Source organism: Crocodylus siamensis, chromosome 9, assembly GCF_052110815.1.
Source record: "Crocodylus siamensis isolate JL-2025a chromosome 9, ASM5211081v1, whole genome shotgun sequence".
Classification (NCBI taxonomy): domain Eukaryota; kingdom Metazoa; phylum Chordata; order Crocodylia; family Crocodylidae; genus Crocodylus; species Crocodylus siamensis.
This window is the reverse complement of record NC_143403.1, coordinates 3766734-3790335: the sequence shown is the minus strand read 5'-3', so window position 1 is coordinate 3790335 and position 23602 is coordinate 3766734. Positions and strand designations below refer to the sequence as shown.

At 59.2% G+C, this 23602-nt stretch overlaps 1 protein-coding gene across 12 annotated transcripts in view; it reads right to left on the bottom strand.

The window, feature by feature from the left end:
* Positions 1 to 23602, bottom strand: part of KIAA0513 (KIAA0513 ortholog) — a 47562-nt gene that overhangs the window by 16193 nt on the left and 7767 nt on the right. For 5 of the 12 annotated variants that reach the window (XM_090062488.1, XM_090062491.1, XM_090062493.1 and 2 more), the window contains 5 exons: positions 5474 to 5987; positions 2485 to 2584; positions 2116 to 2189; positions 1536 to 1606; positions 182 to 380 (listed from right to left, as the gene is read on the bottom strand). In XM_090062488.1, coding sequence (XP_089918614.1) covers positions 182 to 380; positions 1536 to 1606; positions 2116 to 2189; positions 2485 to 2584; positions 5474 to 5820 — 791 coding nt within the window. In that variant the 5' untranslated portion in view covers positions 5821 to 5987. Of the gene's footprint in view, positions 1 to 181; positions 381 to 1535; positions 1607 to 2115; positions 2190 to 2484; positions 2585 to 5473; positions 5988 to 10417; positions 11815 to 17467; positions 17738 to 21077; positions 21192 to 23602 lie in introns of those variants that run through there. The other 7 variants (XM_090062492.1, XM_090062499.1, XM_090062487.1 and 4 more) reach the window with 7 other exon arrangements.

Genomic DNA, 23602 nt, shown 5'->3' with positions numbered 1-23602 from the left:
ACCGCAGCTGGCATGGGAGAACAGGAAAGGGGGGGGTGTTGCTTGCAAGAAGCCCCCCAGGAGTGCTAGGGACATGGTGTAGAGGCACCCTAGTGATGCTCAGGTCGCTCATCCATCCCGTCTGTCTCTAGCCCGTGGCTCAGGCACTTCCCACCCCAGCACAAGCAGAGAGGACACTCACTCGCTCTTCCGGCCCATGAACTTGGTCTCCAGCCCCCCGAAGAAGCCTTTCACGTTCTCGGTCTTGGCCGACGTGTTCTTGAGGAGCCTCTCCGCAATGTCCTTCTTCTCGGCCAGCCAGCTGTTGGCTGACTTCAGGTACGAGTCGATGCTCCCCACGGGCTTCTCCTTCATCTCGGAGGGTAGCGTGTGCATTTTCCCTATGAGAAAAGGCAGCTGCCTTCAGCTGACCCCCCAAGGCAAGGGGGCACTGCCCTCCCCTACACGGCTGGGGTTGAGTGACAGGCTCCCTGAGCTCTTGCTCCATGTGATGGTACCCAGACCGGCCAGGCTTTTACCCAGGCAGGGACTAAATCAGTAAGGTGAGATGCCCAAACTCTGGGGAATTAATAGGGACAGACATTAGCCAAGTGTCAGCTGCCCCCAGGAATTGATGCCCGTGGGTCTGCTCTTCCCCCGAAGCAAGTGAAAGCGAAACAGCACTAATTGACTTCTTTCATTATTCTTATATGTATCTGTCTTATACCATTATTCTTTCATTATTATCATTCTTTCATGGTTGTTTCATTCACTTCTTTCAGTCAAAGCTAAACGGCCACAGCTCAGCGCTCGGCCCTCGAGGAAGACGAATGGGCAGAAGGACAGGTCTTGTAGAGCAGCTGGTACCTGATAAACCCCTACCCACGTCTCACCCTGCAATGTACCTCCTCTCACGTCTCCTCGCCCTCTCCCTATCCAATGTCACCAAGTCTCCATGCAAAGAGCCCCCGAGACGAGCTGCCCCCAAGCTCAGGATGGACCCCTGCATTTCTGCACCACGTGGGTTATCGTTTGGGGGTGGTGATTTTAGGTGCCTTTAAAGATAGAGAGGGCTAATTTCCAGCATATGTGGAAGCCAAGGCATGACGTTGCACTGGAGCTGGACACAGGGGTGCATGACACTAGGCCCGGTTGCAATCCCGGGATAAGCACACTTCTTCAGCTAGCAACCCCCATCCTGCTTCAAGGGCATGTCTGACCTGCTGGCGGAGGGGGCAGGCAGCAGGGCCGACACTCCCCAGCTTACTTTGGGACCAGAAGCACTGGAGATACAGTCATGTAGCTTCTGCATAGACTGGCAGCCTGGACAGGCCACCCGGGTCCCAGCTGGCATGCACGGCCCACACTGAAGTCCACAACCCTGTGGCTTCACTGCTACTAGTACCCAAGCTGGCTGGAGAGAAGCTGGCTCGGGTGCAGGGCTGCAATCACACCTCTCGATTGCACCGCACACCGTGCACGCTTTACAATGCCAAGTCGTGCCAACGCCCCGTCTCGTCCAGCCACAAAGCAGCCGGGCAGCTGGGGCCTCTTACCGATGTAGTAATACGTGAAGCACATGGTCATCAGGTTTTTGGCAGGGCCGAAGTCGTCCATCTGGTGACACCTGGAAACGGAGGGGGAAGAGATGGAAGGATCAAGCAGAGGTAGCCAAAGCAGCAAAACCCCATGCCTGCGTCCCAGGAGCAGGAGTGTCATGTGGTTTGGGTCTGGGTCACGCTTCTTATTGAGGGTCTCGACATACCCCAGTCACCCTGCATCCCCTCATCCTAATCCCCCGGCTCCCTTGTCTGCATTGCACTCTGCTACTAGTAGTAGCGGTGGGAGGCATCTGCGGGTCTCGCACCGTGCCAGCCCCTCTGCTTTCTAGCATCAGCCACGGTGCGCACATTGCTCTCCCAGTACGTGGCTGTCAAGCTGAAGCACCTGCAAGCAAATCAGGAGCCAAGCAACCAGCTGGGAGCAAGGTGGGCGCAGGGGCTGGATTGGGCAGGTCCCACCAAAGATGGTGCCCTGCATTTAAACAGGGCAGTGACACCAACCACGAAGCAGCGTAGGGCTGAGGTTTGATTCAGCTGCTTTCCGGCACCCGAACGTATCGCTCTCCCAGCTTACTCGAAGAGCACGACGGCGAAGGACTGCACCAGCCGGTAGAAGGTCTGCTCAGAGACGCACTTGGAGTTGCAGCGCTGCAAGCACAGACAAAGCTGGCGTCAACACTCGGAAGGGGAGCTGAAACCAGGAGGCTTCCTCAAAGGCATGCCACAGAGCTGGCCTGGCCCATCCGGAGGGAGTCTCAAGCCCGCAACGTGGTCTTGGCGAGTTTCTCCAAGAGGACCGTCAGTTCGGGGAGCTCTCCCCAAGGCTCAACCTCCCCGAGACCGTGCTGGACACATTGTCAGCACAGCAAAAGGCAGCGGTAGAGCAACAGCCTCCCTTTGCCACGGCCCGCCCTGCTCAGACGAGATAGCCGCGCTCCCTCACCTGAGCGCTCACGTATCTCGCGAACCACTCCCGGCCTTTGCCGTTCTCGCCACTGCACAGCTCCCCGAACTTGGCCTTCTCCTCCTGGTCCAGGTCCTCTCTGCAATGGAAAGCACGTCCGCACTGAAGCACATCCCCGGCTCCCCAGCCTGCGTGGGCTGGCTCAGAAAAGTGCGACGTGCGATTAACAGCAAGGGAACGGCTCCCTGGATTACTGCTACTCCCTGCCCCTCCCGTCTACCCCGGTCTCTGCTCCTCGATGCGGCGCTCCCGGATTTCACTGCTGCTCAGCTTCGCGCACCGCTGAGCAGAGCACGCTTATTATGCAAGCGGCAACCAGGATCCCAGGGTGAGCGACGAAAGGCAGCGCTAGAAGACGCAGGAAAATCCTACACCGCTCAGCTCTCCGCACCCCCTGTCCAAGCAAGACCATGCCAACCAGAGTAGGGGCTGCCAGGAAGATCGAAGGGGCAGACAGCACATCTGATGGGAAAAGACTGGAGGAGCTGGGCTTCATTCACCAGCAGAGCGAAGGGGAGGGCTTTGCTGTCTATAAATACGCCACGCACAAGCCGCCGGGGGCTACTTGAGCTAAAGGACAAGGCTGTTGCGAGAACAAACTGTTCTCGAAACCTTCAGACTGGAAAGGAGGAGGAAGGATCCAGCCTGTCAGAGCAGCACGGCTCTGGAGCTGCCTCCCGGGAAGAGGAGCTTCCTGATGGAGCTCGCTCGGGCGCTGGAGGGATGCTGCGACGTGATCCGCGACAGCCGCTAAGCTGTTTCAGCAGCGATTCATTAGCTCCCGTCACCCAGGACAGGCTGGACGACATGGGTCGAAGATGTTTGCCCCTGCAAGGGGGAGAGGTAGCACCCCTACACCAGCTCCTCCTGCACGGACAGACAGCAGGGGTCCAGATGCCGGGGGTCCCGGATGGTTTCCCCCGAGCGGTGCCGGGACGGGTTGGCCCCGGCTGACAGAGGAAGGCTCTGCAAAGACAGACCCGGCAACCCGGCTCCATCCCTTTGCTCTGCTCAGGGACTGCGGTCCAGGTCCAGGCAGGAACAACCACCCACCCCCAGGAGCAATGGGTGACCAGACCCTTCCTGCCTGCTCTTGCGATGCTCAGGCCCCTCGCTGTGCTCTGTCCCGCTGCTGATGAGGAAGGAAGGAGCCACCCGTTTCCAAAGCAGCAACGACAGGATTGCCCTCAGCAAAACAAGCGGCTCTGGCTCCGGCTCCCGGTCCGGCCTGATTTGCTCAGCTGCCTTCGCTGCACTCAGCTGCAGCGGCATGGAGAGCAAAAGGCCGCAGGGGTAGCAGCACGGGGCCACGTGGGCGCATGCTGGGACAGGGCTGGGGCGCAGAGCAAGGCAGGGAGGCCCCCAACCCACACGTGCATCCACATTCACCGGGCAGTCCTGCGGGGCGATGCGCCCCGGCAGCTGGGCCTGAGCCGGGAAGGCAGCGCCAGGCGCAGGAGCTCAGGAGGGGACGTGCTGGCCCGTGCACCGCAGCTGGAGGAAGAGGCAGGGAAGGGAGGGCGGGGGGGTGCAGCACGTCTGAAGAGCGCCAGCGTAGGCATGGCCTGGCAGCTACCCGAGCCAGAGACCCCAGGGGCCTTGGCCACGCGGCCAGATGCTAGCGGGGGCTTCTGCCTGCACCCGTTTGGCGTGCACCGTGCAGGAGAGCGGGCGCAAGCTTCGCCCGCTGCGGCGTCTCGGCTGCCACGAGGCCCGGAGCCCCGCGCAGGCTGCAGGAGGGCAGACCCCTGCCAAAAGGCCAGGGGCTTCATTACTTCCTCTCTGCTCCCAGCATGCACCTCTGCACAGGACCCCGCACACCCCTGCCCCACCACCTCCAACACCCATCCCAGCATGCACCTCTGCACAGGACCCCGCACACCCCTGCCCCCCCACCTCCAACACCCATCCCAGCATGCACCTCTGCACAGGACCCCGCACACCCCTGCCTGCCCCACCTCCAACACCCATCCCAGCATGCACCTCTGCACAGGACCCCGCACACCCCTGCCCCCCCACCTCCAACACCCATCCCAGCATGCACCTCTGCACAGGACCCCGCACACCCCTGCCCCCCCACCTCCAACACCCATCCCAGCATGCACCTCTGCACAGGACCCCGCACAGCCCTGCCCCCCCACCTCCAACACCCATCCCAGCATGCACCTCTGCACAGGACCCCGCACAGCCCTGCCTGCCCCACCTCCAACACCCATCCCAGCATGCACCTCTGCACAGGACCCCGCACAGCCCTGCCCCCCCACCTCCAACACCCATCCCAGCATGCACCTCTGCACAGGAGACTGCACACCCCTGCCTGCCCCACCTCCAACACCCATCCCAGCATGCACCTCTGCACAGGACCCCGCACAGCCCTGCCTGCCCCACCTCCAACACCCATCCCAGCATGCACCTCTGCACAGGACCCCACACACCCCTGCCTACCCCACCTCCAACACCCATCCCAGCATGCACCTCTGCACAGGACCCCGCACAGCCCTGCCCCCCCACCTCCAACACCCATCCCAGCATGCACCTCTCCACAGGACCCCGCACATCCCTGCCTGCCCCACCTCCAACACCCATCCCAGCATGCACCTCTGCACAGGAGACTGCACACCCCTGCCTGCCCCACCTCCAACACCCATCCCAGCATGCACCTCTGCACAGGACCCCGCACAGCCCTGCCTGCCCCACCTCCAACACCCATCCCAGCATGCACCTCTGCACAGGACCCCACACACCCCTGCCTACCCCACCTCCAACACCCATCCCAGCATGCACCTCTGCACAGGACCCCACACACCCCTGCCTACCCCACCTCCGACACTCATCCCAGCATGCACCTCTGCATAGCATGACTACATCCCCCCACAGCTATCCCACCATGCACTGCTCCATGGGGCAACCCCACCATTGCCCTAGCCCCTGCCCCATCCAGCACCCCCACGCTGCGTGCCCCACTCACCCGCCGGTGAAGATCTTCTCCACGTACTGCCTCATGAACTCCCGGCGCTGCGCCAGCGCCTCGTCCTTGGCCGACTCGGTGCTCTGGTTGGAGGAGAAGGACTCGTTGGAGGAGGAGCGGCGGTAGCTGTTCCAGCTGGGGTGGCTGGGCGAGTCCCCCATGTCGTTCTCGCTGTCGGCCGACTCCGTGGCATCGCTCTCCTCGCCGGCGCCCGCCGGGTCCCCGGGGTCTTCCAGCAGCCCGGGGCCGCTGGGAGGGGGCGCGGGAGGGGATGCGGCAGGGACATCGGCGGGCGTTTCGCAGTCAAAGTCAATGAGGTTCCCCACCGGCACGTCGGTGGCCTCCATGGCTCAGCGAGAGGGGAGCAGAGAGCAGAGACCGTGGTGGAGGCAGCGGCTGTGGTTTCCCTTTCGCCCCTCACTGCGCGCCCAGGGCCGTGGGTGGCTCAGCAGCGGGGCGCATCGGAGAAGCCGGCGGGGGTCTCCACGGGGCTCTGGGCTGCAGGACGAGGCATCTGAAAGAGGCGAGACACAAGCATCGCTGAAGCCGGCGGCCCCGGGAGCTCCCAAACGCCCCCACCCCCCCCCCGCCGCCCCCAGGCACCCACTCTAACGAGGGCAGCGACAACTAGCAGGACCGGCGCCATCTCTGTCGTGCTCCTGCGTTCCCGCTGGAGACGCAAACAAGCAGCGCGGCTTCTTCCCCTGGATTGCCCATTTCCCCGTTAATTGAATTAGCGCAGGCTCCAGCAGCTTTGTGCTGGGCTGCACTCCACATCCTCCCAGCCGCGCTGCTCGCTGGTAAGGGGGGAGACGCAGGGGCTGCTCCAGCCCATCGAATCCAGAAGGGAGAGGGTTTGAGCCCGGGCTCTGTACCCCACGCTTGGACGTGATGTGCCCCAGCCCGGCAGAGCGAACTGGGGAGAGACGCGAGAGACGCGGCACCAGCACCGACTGCGCGGGAGCTGCAGGCTACAGTCTCTAATGCAGCACAGGGTTGCCTGGGCCTCTGGCTTTCCCCTGCAGCAAATGCCCTGCCCCTCCCTGCAAACAGCACGCCGAGCCGTCCTACGGAGAGACGGATGAGACCGGGGGCCAGTCCTGCAAGGTGCTTGGCACCAGTAGTTCCCATGGACGCGGCGGGAAGACCGGAGAGCTCAGCACCAGTCGGGATCAGACCCCCCCGGAGAGGCTGGGAAGCAAGTTGCTGGGAGCTGCTGAGTGAAGGAGGCCCTTCCCGGCTGCGGGGCCAGGACGAAGGCCGGCACGGGCAGCCCGACCTCTGCAAGGAGTCGCCGACATCCCAGCCCGCGGCACGGATCCACGGTGCTCAGAGAAAGAGCTGGAGTCACCGCTCCAGATGTGGCTCGTTACGGGTAACCGAGCAGAGAGCTGGGGCCGTGTCAGAATCCGTGACATTTCCAACACGCGGCAACGGTCTCATTCAGCTATTTCCCTCCAGGCAGGTTTCCAGCCCCCCCGCATGCAGGCTAGGCTGGGCCCCCCCCAACATCCTGCAGGCACTGCTGCCATGCTCACTTCCCCCAGAAACACGGATAAAACACCATGAAAACAAAGTGTGGGGAGGCTGGGTGACATGCCCAAGACCACAGAGTTGAGCAGTGTCAGAGCTGAAGTCAAGCCACACTGGTTTTGAGTCCAACCTTTGGTTTCTGCCAGCTCCTTCCTCCCACATACCAATCAAAGCCCCATCCCAGTTGGGAGGGGAGGCTGAACAGCCCCGAGCAGAGCTGTGCCACCTCGCAGAGAAACCGCCCCTGACTCAGCGCGTGCTGCTCCATCTCTGAAGGAAGCAAGGGGCAGCAGCAAATGCATCCTGACAAGCGAGCAGAGGATGAACCGGCACGCTGCGGAGGCCGGCCCGGAGACGTACATCTGAACGTGACACTGCTTGCACGACCCACGGAGAAGCGCGCTGCCAAGGCAGCTGGCACAGACGTGCCCTCGGCTCTGACCAGCTTGATAAATGATGGGGGGAGAACAAGGCCCCAGAGCTGCGCCGCCAGCATGCAGGGAGCGCCGGTGTCCGCGCCACAGCCCACTTCTCCCCATCCGACTCCCTTAGCTTCAGCCAGCTGTTTTTTCCTCCAGGGAGCTGCATCCTAGCTGCCAGCACCTCCAGTTGCAGTCTTATTATAATTATAAATTAACCAGTGAGATCAACGGTGCCTGCTACCGACGTTAACAGTTAACCCCATGGCTCCCCCCCCGCAAGCTGCGACTCCACACGGCAAGGTCATGAGACGCGCCGGTCGTGAGACTTGACCTCAGGCCTCTGGATCCAAAGGCCAAGGCTGCCAACGCCAGGCCCCACAGTGGGGTCCCTCAGCAAACCAGCTGTAGCAGACTCACCGTCTAGCCCCCCGAAGGGAATGGGCTGGGGTACCCCGCGCTAGCAGGGGTGCCGACAGCATGAGGATAACCAGCAGCACGGTCCGAACCCACCCGCTGCCTGAGCTCGCCCTGCACAACATCGGGGTGAAGGGAGCTTCTAGCCCCACCAGCTCCATTTCTCCAGCCCAGATGTTCAGCAGCTGCACCCAAGCAGAGGGCTGGCTGCAGTCACCGATAATAAGCACCTCTGCACGGCCGTGGTGGAAGAGGGCTTGTCACACTGAAGCCACCGGCATGCCGCCCCCCCCCCCGTGCCAGCACCGCTCCCCTCCTCCTCGCCACCTCCCCTGCAGACGGCGCCTGCAGTGCTCTTCCCACGGTGCCAACAGCGCTGGTCTGAGCCCACAACACACCACAAGTGCCAGTGGCTTAACAGCTGCCCGGCCATAAAAGCAATTTGTTTCCTGCAAGGAAAAAAAATATCCAGTGCCACATGGGACCGGGGTTAGCGTCTGAGACACGTTACCCGCAGACCCGAATGAGACACCAACTCCCCCCACTGTCCGGCAATCAGGTCCCGTTACCCAGGCGGGGGGTCCTTTACTGGTCATGTTTTTGGAAAACCTGATTTCCAAAGAAGCCGGGCCTAGATTTTCAGCAGCAACCTGCAGTTTTGGCTGCCTGGGGCCTGACTCTGGCTATAGGAGCTCGCTCCGCCAGTGTCCAGCCTGCTTGCAGTGTTGCACTTCCGGCATTAAACGCTGCTGGGTGCTTCTGAATTCTTGGGCTCCGGTGCCTAAATCAGACTGTCCGGATACCGTAGCCTTGTCCCATCTGACCTTGCAGGGAGGGCATCCGGCCAAGCTTGTGAGCTCTCCAGCACTTCTACAGCCAGCCTGAGCGCCCACAGGAAAAACTGGCAGCTAAAGCATGAAAGAAAAACAGCAATATCTTCTGCCATATGAGAAATCAGGGAGAAAGGGGCAGACCAACATCTCCAACTGCCCTAGGAATAGCCTGCTTTTAATCAGCGGCTCAGTGAGAAAATCCCTCTTCAAGGCAAACGGGTCGCCCTGCAATAATTCCCACGGTCCGGTGGGGAAGGGGACAAACTGGCCTGGAGTTCAAAGTGCCTGCTGAAAGTGGCTGTGGCATGACAGGTGTCCCCTTCTCCATGACCAAGGGGAGGTGGAGCGATCCCAGCTCTGCCAGCACAAGCTACAGAGGACTTGTCTCAAGCAACTCTTGCAAATCAGTGGGTCTTTGGCACACATCTGGCTCCAGAAACACCAAGCCAAACCCACAGCTGCATTGGGGCAGCCTACGCATCAAATGAGACAGCATCTCCGCTTTGCTTCTTTGCAGGGGACCGGTTGGGTGACCCAAAGACCGCACCTTTCCAGGGGCTTGGGGGCAGGGTTTATTTTCGAGGTAAGAGAGGAAAAGCACGACTCGCACCCCAGAACCGCGGCAGCCCCGCTGCTGAAATTACGGAAGTGAACGGACGCCCTTTTCTGGAACGTTACTAAGGCAACGTGCCAGATCATTGTTCCCTTCAAGGTAAGGTGGAAAACCCAGAGGGAGGGGTGAAAAAAGGGAAACTTAAAATGTCAACCACATATTAAGGCGCAACCCTGTTAGACTTCAAACCTACGAGCGTGTCTGCTGACAGCCGCTTGCTTCACGCAGGCCAAAAGCACAGGCCACAGATCAGCACTCGCCCAGCACGAGCGAAAACCCAAGACGAAGCATGAAATCCCATTAAAATAGCGTATATTCGGGTGTCAGCCGCCGCGGAGGAAATGAGGAATTCAGAAAGCGGAGCCTGGACGGGAGCCAGTTCTCCAGCAGCATCGCTAACACGTGCACCCGGAGTAGCCGCGTTCAGCTGCGGATTGGGACAAGCAGATCTTCAAAGAGAGGGGAAAAAGAAAAAAAAAATGGAAATCAAAGCTTTTTAGTTCAGCCTTTAATGGAGCCGAGTCTGAGAGATCAATGTAAATCTCTCCCCTGGTAAGCCACGCTGGGCGTTCGGCCACTCAAGGAAAGTCAATAATTCACTAATTAAATTTAACATGCAGGGAAACCTCCACAAGAGACCAGCAAACTCAGGCTGCTTAATGAAGCAAAGCTTCCAGCTGAGACGGAGCAAAGTTTCACTCAGCGGCTACCGAATTCCTTCGAAGCGCCTCTTACCAGGACAGCTGCTCCCGAAGGCGGGGGCGGGGGGAATCTCGCAGAGCTGGCCAAGGAAGGCTGCAGCTGCTCCTCGAGGTTTGCTCAGAAGCCATCCATCCCCTGCAGAACGAGCCCCATTCATCAGCACCTCCCGGACCGTGACAGCTGCCCTAAACGACGCCTTCTCCAATCATCTGAGCACAGCTATGCTTGGGCAGCTTGATCGATAGGCTCACGCACGCGGGAGTCCTCGGTGAGCCTGTTCGAGCGGGCTCAGCAAGGCCCCTGGCAGCTGCCAGCACCAGGGATGCGGGTTGGGGACAGCGAGGTGCACAGGCAGCGAGTGCGATGCTCTGTCCACTGCACTCAGACAGAGGGAAGTTCAGAAACACCCCCCCCCCAGGCCTCTCACCTGTCCAGGATGCGCACCGCCTCCCTTCGACGCCGCCCCATGCAGGACCAGCGCATCCGGATCTCACTGCACCCTCACGGGCAAGCGTCCCATCGCTGGACCCAAGCACGGCATCAGGGCTCCTGTCTAGGATGCAGGCCAGAGATCCCCCCGCAGCCGCCTCACGCCTGCCCCGCACCGCCCTGGTGCACACGCGTGAGCCAGCGCGCGGGAAGTACGGTGTCTCAAGACAGGCGGTGCCTCGTGGGGGGAAGAAGCCAGCACAGGCGCTGACCCAGGGCTCTTGAAGGAGACCCCCCCAACGCAGCCAGGCCCGCGGAGGAGCTGGGCTCACGCATGCATGAGCAGCGAGCAGACAGGGAGCGGCGGGGGGGACGCAGGCTGTGCTCGCGAGCCGCCCACCAAGATTTCCAAGCCGCTGCTCGATAAAGCATCCTTAAGCCACAAAAGGAGCTTTATTCTCTTCCAGCTGGTCTGCACTCGAGCCAAGGGATGCGCTGAAAGCAGCTCTCCGCAGCGGGCCCCTCGTCGCACAATGCGCCCGGGCTTTGAAGGACTTGGCCGACGTCAATGAAACCTGCCGTGCCCCTGTAAAGCCGGAGAGGGTATCGTTTCCAGAGAGAGCAAGGCAGAGGTGCGGGGGGGGACAGCTGCATGAACCCACGGACGCCAAGTCCCTGCTGTTGGGGCCCTGCCCGCTCCCAAGGTTTGGGAGGCCGACAAGGTCGGGAACCGCATGTGGCTTTTGAAATCACGTGGGATAATTGAGGGTTGTTCAGAGAGGAAATGCCTCCTGCGCCAGCTCCCTCCCTGCGGGCACATGTCTGCAACGTGCCAGGAAAGGGGCAGGCTCGTGCCTGCGGCCCAGCCGGCCTCACTGAACTGCACACGTGGCTCGGGTCAGATCCTGGCTCTTAGCCTGCGTCTACACCAGGGCAGGCCAGCCTTGTTTTGGCCGGGCAGGTAAGCCCCTCACCCTGCCCCATCTGCTGCTCTGCTTTCTGCTCCTTGCGTCTCCATCGCATGCACTGGAGCTGGGAACGGACTTGTGCGCGCGCACACACGTGCCTGTGCATGCACACGCACACAGAGCCATTGAGATCTCTGCTTGTAGCAGCAACTAGAAACCCACCCCAACACAGCAGCATCGCCTCCTTCCCAAGCCTGGCACATGCAAGCCAGGCTCAGAGATGCTCTTCGGGTCCCCGGGGAAGAGAGATGCAGGGTGCCCGAGCAGAACCAGCCTGCCCCTCTGGTGTTTCCTCACCTCTCTTTCCAGCTCTGCCCTTCCCAGGAAGCCGCGGGTCCTGGGGGACTCAAACCAACCCCTCAAACTTGCTAAGCATGGGCGCACCGATGACGGGTGCATGCAGTACCGGGACAGAGGGATGAGGGAAGGTGCAGGACCTTTGGTGGATGCTGAAGGAGGCATTTCCCTCCCTCCCTCAGCCACAACCCCGAGCCTCCTGGGCCTGGAAAACTTCTGGCTGCCTCCCATAAAGAGCAATGCACGTCCAACCCCTGGGGTCGGAGGCAGCGGTGCGGCTGCTAGAAGCTAATCCAGGCTGGAGAGCGGCGATGTGAACCCCTCTGGAGAAGAGCAGGTTTCAAGCCAACCTTCGAGTCAGGCGGGGAGAGGACAGAGCATCTGCGAACCGCCACCGAGGCAGGGCCAGGGAAAGAAAACGCAAAGCTCATTCACACCAAAAAGGACTATCAGAGCATTTAACTTCGTCTCCTGTGTAATGCAAGCAACAGAAAAACCCCAGAGGGAGCCTCCTACACCCAGACAGGGGCCAGAGCCATTCATGCCCACCCCAAGACCACCCAATTACTCTCCTAGAGCGAGAACATTGCGAGCAGAGCCGACCAAACACGTTTTCCCCGCCAGCTCCTTAGTGATAATGAAACCTCCAAAGGGCAGGTGCCGGAGCTGACGGCATCCATTTATCCGTTTGATAAACGGCAGGAGAGGAAATTGCACCTCCGAACGAAGAGGAGCTGCCGCCATCTGTGGATTTCCTAATCAAGCGCGACACGACGCGCAGGCCGGCTCCAGCAGAGGCGGCTCGCTGATAAGATTTCAGAAGTTGCTGACCCAACGCCGCAGCTCTGCAGAGGATCCCGAGGTGGCAGAGAGCGGCGCAGGGGTGTCCCGACCTCCTTGTGCGCCGTGGCTTGTCCGAAGATGACAAAGCGGCGCTAACAGATAACGTGCGTTAAATTGCTGCTGTGGGTACGAGGAGAGGCAGGTCCGTAGATATCTACGGGGACCCAGTCCTTGATTTCCAGGCACGGCGGTTCTCCCCGCAACTTGCAGAAGAGATTCGGGTCGAACGCTACAGCTGAGTGACGTGGGTCACGGGCACGTGGGCCCCAGCGGAGCAGAGGGAACATCTGGAGCTAATGAAAGGGGAGGCTGGCACTCCACGGTGGACTGACCACCTATGGCTGGGGAGGAAGGAGCTGAAGGAGGCCGTTTGCTTGGCAGAGGGCGAGATGCAACTAGATGCAAGACGCCGGCTGGCAGAGCAGTGCGGAGCACTGGGGCGTTGAGCTGCGATGCAGCAGGCAGAGGCATCGGGCAGGTTCGGAGAGCAGTGGAGTCTGCTCCATGCTGGACGGGCAGGAGGAGGATGGAAAGGAGGACTTTCCAGGCTCCTGATCCCATGTTGCCTGCACTGTCCTTTCCCCCATACATGGGAGCACTGACTTCAATGCTCCCTCCTGGCTGAGCCGGAGGACGGGACACGCCAGCACCAGAGCTCGCCTAGGCCAGGCCTCTGCTTTTGGCTGCATTAAACCGTGCCTGGCAGATGGTCTCTCCTCCCCTGGTCTGGAGAAGCTCAGGCGGGAGGGTTTCCACCACCTGCCACCGAACACATCTAGTACCTGATGCCCTCGTATCAGACCTCAGCTGCCCTGGTCCTATCCTCCGGCAGCCCTCAAACACAGCTGACTGCCTCCCGCTTTGCTTTTACATGGTTGAAGACTTCACATATCTCCTCTGGCTTCTCTTCTCCAGACTAAAACAAGCCCACGTCTTTCAATCTTTCCCCGCAGATGGTGCTTTCTAGGCCTCGGACCACCCTCCTTGCTCTGTGCTGGTCCCAACAGCTGATATCCCTCTTTCCGAGGCCTTGCTGGTGCCGAACGGAGGGGAAAAATGATTTCACTCGTCATCCATATCACCGCCAGGTTGTGCATGCCAGCATGACACATGCTCCCCTCCCAGCTTCAACAGCAGCACGATCCCAATGGTGACTCACTTTCTGTCTGAGATCCTCTATCGCACCCCGATGCTCAGCCAGTCACTCCCCCGCCCGCGTTTGGGCTCGTGATTATTCTTACCTAAGTGCCGTACTTTGCACTTGTCTTCCTTGAAGTGCAACCCAGTTATTTCAGGCCCTTCCTCCAATAAGTCAAGATCCTTTTGAATTCTGATCTTTTCCACCTAGCACGACACATCCCGTAACCTCAGGGAGAGAGCGAGAGAGAGCGAGATTTGCTTCTACTGAATTTCTAGAACGACCTTTTGCGTGACGGCCAAGAGGAAATGGAGAAGAACAAAAACAACCTCTTGAACAAATCCGCCAGGCAGAAGATGGAAACACAAGATTGAGCGACTTCTCTCTGGAAACCTCCCAGATCAAAAACAAAGTTGACTGATGCAGAAGCCAAGGTAATACCATAGCTAGGAGATGGAGCTGTTTTCCATTCGCTCCTTCCTCCACTGGAAGAAAGCAATGCAGGGAGATTCGGATATGGAAATGAAAAAACTGAGAATCAAATGACAAGACCATGGCCCAACAAACCTCTTGCTATAAAGCTAGCAAGAGGTTCAATCTATGCAAAGAAAGCAAATGCACATGATAAGGATCACAGAGCTCGCATAGACTGGGTTATAACCATATAAGTTATATATTGGGTTATATAGCATTGGGTTATAACCATATAGGTTATACATTGGGTTATATAGCATTGGGTTATAACACTATAGGTTATACCTTGGCTTATACAGCATTGGGTTATAACAATATAGGTTATACATTGGGTTATATAGCATTGGGTTACAACAATATTAGTTATATGTTGGGTTATGCAGCATTGTGTTATAACCATATAGGTTATATATTGGGTTATAATAATATCAGTTATAGATTGAGTTATAAAGCATTGGGTTATAACAATATAGGCTATATACTGGGTTATGTAGCATTGGGTTGTAACAATATAGGTTATATATTAGGTTATAAAGCATTGAGCTATAACAATATAGGCTATATATTGGTTTATATAGCATTGGGTTATAACCATATAGGTTATATGTTGGGTTATGTAGCACTGGGTTATAATCATATAGGTTATACATTGAGTTATAATAATATCGGTGATATATTGGGTTGTATAGCATTGGGTTATAACAATTTGGCCTAATCTCCATGAGACAGAGTGCACATCCCAAGGGGGGTGCACTTTAGCTCAGCTACAGATAACTGTGCTTAGCATCCATAGTTCAGCTGTTGCTGAGAGAGGAAACAGAGGTCACGGAGACCACAGACATCCTATAACGACACGTGAGAAAGCCAAAGGAAACCCTGCATAATAAGTGGCAGCCAATCAGGCGGAAAAAGCAGACCCAACCCTGCTACCAAGGGTTTCCCTTTCAGGAAGTGAAACAATTCCCTGCCCGACCCTTGGCCCCCTTTGCGCAAGAAAACGCGAGCGAGCTGATGCGCGGGGAGCTTTGCAAGCAGCGCAGTGAATGCTAAGACCAGGCCCCGGCCCCTTTTAGTTGCCAGCTTCGTGGCTCAGTCAAAGCTGCCCGGCGATTCCCAAAACCCCGTGCTCATTTCGCAGGTCCCGCCAGGCTGCCCTCTGCCCTGTCCCCACAGCAGAGGCGTCGCTGGCATCTCCCCCTCCTGGGGGTCTCAACAGCAAACAGACAAAGGCTCAGAGGACCAAAGCCAGGTCCCTACGTAGCACCCTCCTGTTTTACCGGGGACAAGAAGTGACTTGCCCAAGCAGAAGCAGCTGGCAGGATAACCCCGGGGGCCATCTCACACCCAAACTGTCAGCTTCAAGCTCAGCCTCTATTCCTGTGCGAGACACGTGGATACCACCGCTGACACCTTCAACGCTGCTCACTTCTTCCTCCACCAAGGGGAGAACGGGGCCGTTTTCCCCATGCTCTGTTCCTCCCAGAATCAGGCCCCCCAGGCTCCTTCCCAACTCTACCAAGAACCTGCTCTGCAACTTTGAGCGTTTAAGTCTCGTGCCTCACTTTAACCTGCTGTAAAATGGGTTTTGTAGCCCCGATGGCCAAAAGCAGAGAGCCTGAGGCAGGCACCCGCACGAGGGCTGGCACGCACTAACCCGACTCCCTCCCTCCGCGGTGGGGCCGGCGTGAAGAGGCGAGGCAGCACCTCTACGGCAAGATCCTGATACAGACACCACGATTCACTGCCTCGCAGGGAACGGGCCCAACAAACGCACGGCGCTGCAGGGACCTAGGGAAGGGCCCCGATGGAAACAGCCTGGCTGCAGAGCTGGCAGAGAGAAAGGACCACGAGAGCGAACGCCGCGGCATCCTGCCCCCGTGATGCCAGCCCCCCTTTTCCCCCTCCTGCCATCCCTGAGCCCTGCCATGATGAGCTTGACTAATCCCTATGATGAAGTGGAGGTCGTGGGTGTAATTTCCATAATTATGACATCCGAACCCACACTTACATCTGTGCCCTGCACGGAGACAAAGCGCCAGCCCCGCACGCCTGGAGGCTATTAAAAGCTGCAATTAAAATGAAGCCACCTCTCGCGGCTGCTCCTCTCCCTGCTATTAAAGAGTCATGACAGCAGCTGGCATCAGTGCCCGCCAAACACCACCCACCGGAGCTGCCCAGCTCCCTCCCACCCGGTACAGCGGGGCAAAGCCCTGCGGGGAAGCGCTCGCAATACTCACCAGGGCCCTAGCACTGCCCGGTGCTTCTGGTTCGACAAGCGAACGCCCAGCACGGCTGGCTCCGGGTCTAAGGGCATGGCTAACATCGGGGTGGCAGGGCCCCCCTCCAGATAGTCAAGGAAATAAGCCCTGCCTACTCAACCCAACCGAGAGGTTGGGGATGCCCTGGAGACCCCCAAACTGCTGCAGGCTGGAGTGCAGTGCCAGGGCTGCCCTGGGGCAGCACGTGCAGAGGTGATGCGCCCAGAGCATGGGGGGTTGGTATTTTATGAGCGGAGAGACTGAGAAAAGGGAAAAATCACCCTGGCAGAGGGGGAAGCAGCCAGGGCTGAAATAATGACCTACAGGGAGCTGGGGTGAACAGAGGGATGCAGAAGGTCCGTCCCCGCGACGAGACAGACCGCTCCTTCCCAGCTGGCCCGTGCAGATGACCTGCCGGGATATGCTACCGCCCAGCTACCACTGGCACGGCAGTGCTGGCCAGTGCTGGCAAGCGCAGGGTTAAGGGGCCCCGTCGGCAGCACAGCAGCAGGACTCTGCACCCCATCACTCCCCCTCCCCTTCCAGCAGCATGCCTTCATTAGCAGCAATTCCCCCAGCCGGAGGAGCAAGAAGCCAAGTGAGCTTTAGAGGGACACAAGGACCAAGGACTGTCGCACGCCGCTCGCTACCCCACTGCCACGGCTCGGGGCCAGGAGCCTCGACCCATCTCCCAGGCCGGGGGGGGAGTTATGCCAGAGACGCTCAGCGCTGTTTATCAGCGGGCGTAAACTCCACTGATTCGTGCCCCCATGGGACAGCCCCGTCTCTCTCCACGTGCCCAGCTCCTCCTAACAGCCCTTTAAGAGGATTTAAGCAGGAAGCTTCAAACACGCTAAAATTTCCTTGCCGCTACGGCCAGGACGCTAAAAACACGGGGGGGTTGATTTCCTGTCGGCTGCAGCCGGTTTCCCTCTGCCCCAGCCCCTGGCTGCAAGCCGTGGGATGCAGATGGTACGCACGGGCACTTACGGTCTTCAAACCCACTTCTTCCCTGCAATTTAAAATAAAATCAATCTTTCCTCCCAGGAAACTGGGAGGCTGCTGTTAACCTGAAGAATATGCCTTTAAATCACCGTATGCAGAGAAAGCTGCACGCAGCACTCACGTACAGCCAAGCAGCCTACATTTTTCCAACCAGTTAGATGCACCAGCACGGGCACTACTGCACTCTTCCCATCAGTGCTGCGGGGTCTGCAAGGGTTGCACTATCTATCAGCTGATGTCTCACGTGCCCGGAAGACACCAGAAATGCAGCTTCCTGCTGGGATGCCTCGGAAAGGCACTTGTCAAAATTTCCTTTTTCCAGGCAAGGGCTTTTTTTTTTTTAAAAAATGCCTAATTTGCCTTGAAAAACACTGTTGATTCTTTCTTTCTTTTTTCTTTCTTTTTTTTTTTTTTATTAAAGGAAGTTTTATTAGGCCACCCTGCACATTGCAAAGGGGAAGCACTTGCTTTAGACCAAGGTCAGACTCCAGGCAGCAGCTTCCTAGCTGACTGATGCTTAAAAAGCTAAACTCAACACAACTTAAACAGATTTGCTCTTCAAGAGCACGCGGTAGGCATCCTTCTGCATCGCGCTGCGGTTCTCCCTTTGAGTCCACCCAGCCGCACGCGTTTCTCTGCACCCAGGGACGATTTGGGATTAAGAGGCATAGCCCGTGGGCTGTTTCTCTTTGCACGGTGGGAGCCCAGGCCCAGCCACCCTCAAAGCTGCGACTGTTTACGTGAGAGAAGTTTTCAACGAGCTCTTGAACACGCCAGAGCTTTCAGGAGCAAACGCCTCCGAGCTGCGGCCTCCGAAACGGAGATCCCAGACATGCTGCCCCACAGCGATGACCAGCCACCAGCACCGCTGCTGGGGCTGGGCATGAGAGGTCAAGGGCAGATGAAAGCAGGTGGCTGGCCAGGCCACCCATGTCCCCCCACCCAGCCGGGTGGGCCCAACACCGCTCGCTGGCAGCTCCTCCCGGAGGACGCGGCCACGGGCTCGGGACAAGGTCCCCGTCCACCCCGCGCATCCGCGGAGAGAGAGCGTGTGGTGTGTGCACGTGTCTTCGCACACGTACAGGTCTCAGCGTGTGTCCCTGCCTGTCTGTGCATCTCTGCATGCATCGTGTGTGCGCGTCTGCATGTTTGTGTGTGCGTGTGTCTCTCTCTGCATGTGTGTGTATATGTGTTTGTCTGGGGGGGTGCATGTCTCTGTATGTTTGTGTGTGTGCGCACGTCTGCATGTGTGTGTGTGTGTGTCTGAGTGCCTCTGGGGATGTGTCATATGCGTGTGTCTGAGCATGTGTGTGTGTGCATGTCTGCATGTGTGTGTCAGTGTCTCTGAGGATGTGTCATATGTGTGTGAGTATGTGTGTGTGCGTGTCTCTGCATGTGTGTGGGTGTGCATGTCTGTATGTATGTGACTGCATGTGTGTGTGCATGCATGTGTATCTGCGTGTATGTGCATCTGAGTGTCTCTGGGTGTGTGCACGTGTCTGAGTATCTCTGGGTGCATGTGTGTGCGTCTGAGCGTCTCAGGAGACGTGCATGTGTGTGCATCTGAGCATATGTGTGTGTATATGCATGCGTCTGAGTGTCTCTGGGTGCGTGCACGTGTCTGAGTATCTATAGGTGCATGTGTGTGTGTCTGAGTGTCTCAGGAGATATGTGCATGTGTGTGCGTCTGAGCGTATGTGTGTGTATATGCATGCATCTGAGTGTCTCTGGGTGTGTGCATGTGTCTGAGTATCTCTGGGTGCATGTGTGTGTGTCTGAGTGTCTCAGGAGATATGTGCATGTGTGTGCGTCTGAGCGTATGTGTGTGTATATGCATGCATCTGAGTGTCTCTGGGTGTGTGCATGTGTCTGAGTATCTCTGGGTGCATGTGTGTGTGTCTGAGTGTCTCAGGAGATATGTGTGTGCGTCTGAGCATATGTGTGTGTATATGCATGCGTCTGAGTGTCTCTGGGTGTGTGCACGTGTCTGAGTATCTCTGGGTGCATGTGTGTGCGTCTGAGCGTATGTGTGTGTGTATATGCATGCGTCTGAGTGTCTCTGGGTGTGTGCACGTGTCTGAGTATCTCTGGGTGCATGTGTGTGCGTCTGAGCGTCTCAGGAGACGTGCATGTGTGTGCATCTGAGCATATGTGTGTGTATATGCATGCGTCTGAGTGTCTCTGGGTGCGTGCACGTGTCTGAGTATCTATAGGTGCATGTGTGTGTGTCTGAGTGTCTCAGGAGATATGTGCATGTGTGTGCGTCTGAGCGTATGTGTGTATATGCATGCATCTGAGTGTCTCTGGGTGTGTGCATGTGTCTGAGTATCTCTGGGTGCATGTGTGTGTGTCTGAGTGTCTCAGGAGACATGTGCATGTGTGTGCGTCTGAGCGTATGTGTGTGTGTATATGCATGCGTCTGAGTGTCTCTGGGTGTGTGCACGTGTCTGAGTATCTCTGGGTGCATGTGTGTGTGTCTGAGTGTCTCAGGAGACGTGCATGTGTGTGCGTCTGAGCGTATGTGTGTGTATATGCATGCATCTGAGTGTCTCTGGGTGTGTGCACGTGTCTGAGTATCTCTGGGTGCATGTGTGTGCGTCTGAACGTATGTGTGTGTATATGCATGCATCTGGGTGTCTCTGGGTGTCTGCATGTGTCTGAGTATCTCTGGGTGCATGTGTGTGTGTCTGAGTGTCTCAGGAGACATGTGCATGTGTGTGCGTCTGAGCGTATGTGTGTGTGTATATGCATGCGTCTGAGTGTCTCTGGGTGTGTGCACGTGTCTGAGCATCTCTGGGCGCATGTGTGTGTGTCTGAGTGTCTCAGGAGATATGTGCATGTGTGTGCGTCTGAGCGTATGTGTGTGTATATGCATGCATCTGGGTGTCTCTGGGTGTGTGCATGTGTCTGAGTATCTCTGGGTGCATGTGTGTGTGTCTGAGCGTCTCAGGAGACATGTGCATGTGTGTGCGTCTGAGCGTATGTGTGTGTATATGCATGCGTCTGAGTGTCTCTGGGTGTGTGCACGTGTCTGAGTATCTCTGGGTGCATGTGTGTGTGTGTCTGAGTGTCTCGGGGGGGGTGCCTGAGTGTGTGCGTGCATCTCTCTCTCTGCACATCTCACACACGTCTGCAGAAGCAGAGCTCCCTGGGGCTTCAGCCTGCCCCACGACCACGTCGCCCCGACCTTCCCTGTGCAGGGAGCCGCACGGCGGCCGTGTCCCCGGCCCTGGCAGGCTCCGGGGGGGCAGGCAGGCCGGAGCGGCCCAGGACCACCCGCAGCAGAGGCAGGCGGGACAGGGCGGCAGCTGCCAGCCCGCTCGGAGGAGCGCACGCGGCTCGAACGCAGCCCTGCAAGCCCGCACCCACGCATCCCAGAGGGGCGCCCCGCACGCTCGCTGCGCCGTCTTGGTGGGCAGCTCCCAGGCAGCGAGCACGAGGCGCAGAGCAAGGGCGCTGGCTGCGACGACGCGTGCCGGCCGAGTTGGCAGCGGTCAGCACTTCCACGCCGAAGGGCCATAGGGGGTGCCTAACCCACCTCTCCCAAAAGCAGCCCTAAAGCCCCTCAGACCAGCAGCTGGTTCAACAGAGACCCGAGCCCTTCGCGCACCTGCAAGCAAGACCGCCGACCCCTCCGGCCCTCGGCTGACCCTTCCCACCAAGGCCCCTCGTTACCTGAGCTCTCCCGGGGGCGGCCAGCGGCCCGCTTGAGCCACGACGGGCTTCAACCCAGGGACGTGGGGCGAAAATGCAAAGTCCAGGCAGCTGCGGGGTCTCGGAGCAGCCCAGCCCCACGCCGCGCGGGCTTCGGGCAGGAGGGGCCGCTCCTCCCGCAGCGCCCACCCGCGCGCCCTCCTCCCCAGCCCCTGTCAGCAGCGCCCGCCCCCCAGGCCCAATTAGCAAGTGGTGCACAATCTTCGCACTGACTCAGCTCACCAGGCCTCTCCCACTTAAAAGGTCAGGGATCTGGGGGGGTTCCCCCTCCGTCAGCAGCTGGCGAGCGGCTGCGTGCGGTTACGCGCAGGCTTCAACGCCTCGGCGCATCCCAGCGGTAAATGCTGGCGTGTCAAAGGCGCCGAATGCCCATCTCTGTCCCGCCAGGACTGGCCCCCGGCACAGCATCGCTCGGTGCATAGCGGTACCGTTCACGGCACCCTTGGCGGAGCGGGGAGAGGACGCCGGCACAGAGAAGCCCCCGGGTTTGTCCGGGGGGAGCAATGAAGAAGCCCTTCGATGGCTCAGGAAGCAGTCCGAGACCCCCGTGCACAGGGAACGAAAGCCACCCAGGAGGCCGCAGTGCCGCTCCTCTTCCAGGCAGGACGGCGATGCGTGAAACAAAAGTCCCTGCCCGGAGAGCACGGGCGCGTGCTGGAAGTGGGCGAGCCCTCCCTCTTGGAGAAGCACCTCGGGGTCTCCCGGGAAGAGAAAGCAGCAGGTTTCCCCCGACTGCCGGGGGCGCAATGGCAGCTTGCACACCTGGTGTGGAAGAAGAGTCCCCCCCGGTGCTGAGCACGAGCCCTGGGCAGGCCGTTCGCTACACGCTAGGCTCTCCGTTCATCTGTCCTACCCCAGATCCTCTGCTGCCAGCGACGGTGTCCCTGTGGGTGCCTGCACAGCTGGCCTGAGCTGAGAGGGAGACGGTTCGGTGCCCAGCCCAGGCCCTCCGCAGCAGCCTCCGAGAGGGGCAGCGCATCCCAGCAGGGATGCACCTAAGCGTCCCCTGCCCAAACCCGCGGCCCAAGAGAGCTGGGGCTGCAGGAGCGTCCTAATAACAAATAACAAAACTCAAGCTGTGCTGTGAAGGGGGTGTCCAGCAGCCCAGCCCTGCTCCTGGGTGGACGGGGAAGGGCATTCAGGCCTTTGCAGCCCCATCATTTACCGCGCGGATGCTCGGTGGAATTAAAGCCTCCAAGCCTGGACAAGGGACAAAGCGGGTGCAGAGACAAGCCCGCTCTTGTGCCAAATAAAAGGACAGAGCCCTGCACCGAAACCTGCGTCACTCCCCGGCGGGAACGGTGCCTCCCACCCGCCTCCGGCGCCGATGACTCAGCCTGCCACGGAGCATCTCTGCAGCGAGGGCTCGGAGACATCCCCAATTAGCTTTCCAGGCTGCGGCTTTGCAGCGCCCCGCGGGTCGTGCACGTGGAAGCTCCCTGCCTAGATCCACGGGTTTTCACCTGTCCCGAAAAGGATGCGACAACGACCCATCCCCGGAGGCATGCCCTGCCAGCCCCAAACCCGGCCGCTTCTTCCTGTACAGATCCAACCTCCCACCCCTAACCGCAGTCAAAGCACCTGCGGCGCAGCCAAGCCCGCACGCCCTGCTGTGTCTGCAGCACCGGGCGCGGGACCGGAGCTGTCAGCCTGCATCAGGCATCGAGCCGGGGGACTCGTGCAGAGATGCGAGACAGCCCCGCGCCTTGAAAACAACCGAGCGGAAGAGAACAGGCCGCCTCGGCATCTCTGCTGCACGGCGCACCCTGCCAGCCCCCACGCGGTTACGCTGGGAGGGATGGGGGTTGGACTGGCTGACCTCCCGAGGTCCCGTCCAACCCTGATTTCTATGAAGTGATGCCATATGACAGGTCTCGGACCCGGAGCGCAACTCTCCCAGACCGTTGGCTAGTGCCCCCGTGCCCGTGCTCGGCCGGACATGCCCGAAGGAATACTTTAACTCCGCAAGAGAAGGCAGCCGGGCCCCGATACCTCCATCGGCTTCCCTTACCACGTCGTTTCTGCAAGAGGCCTTGCCACCGAGAAAGTCCAGGAGTCAGCCAGCACCTTCCAGCCACAAGTAATTTACTGCGTGAGACTCCCCCGGGCGGCTACACCCTGGGGGATGCAGACAGACCCGATCTGAATCTGGCCGGGGGTCCTGAAGCCAACTCCCTGGGCTTTGCAAGACAGGACCCCGGCTGGGCGGCACCTGCCAGAGTCTAGGACCGTGGCCTTGCTGCCTCACCCAAAGTACCGGCATCCCCAGCCTCAGATGTCAGTCCCGGGTGGCTGCCGCGGAGCGGGGTCCCGTCTCAGGTCTCGGCGCGCTCGCGAGCCCCCGGGGAGAGGCGCGCACTCCTGCCCGACCAAGAGCGCAACAGCCGGCGGCACCGGGCGTCTGCGCGCCTCGCCACGCACGGGGGCAGTTTTGCTGATGGAGATTTCGGAGGCGGCTTGGTCTGCCGCAGCCCACTCCTTTGTGC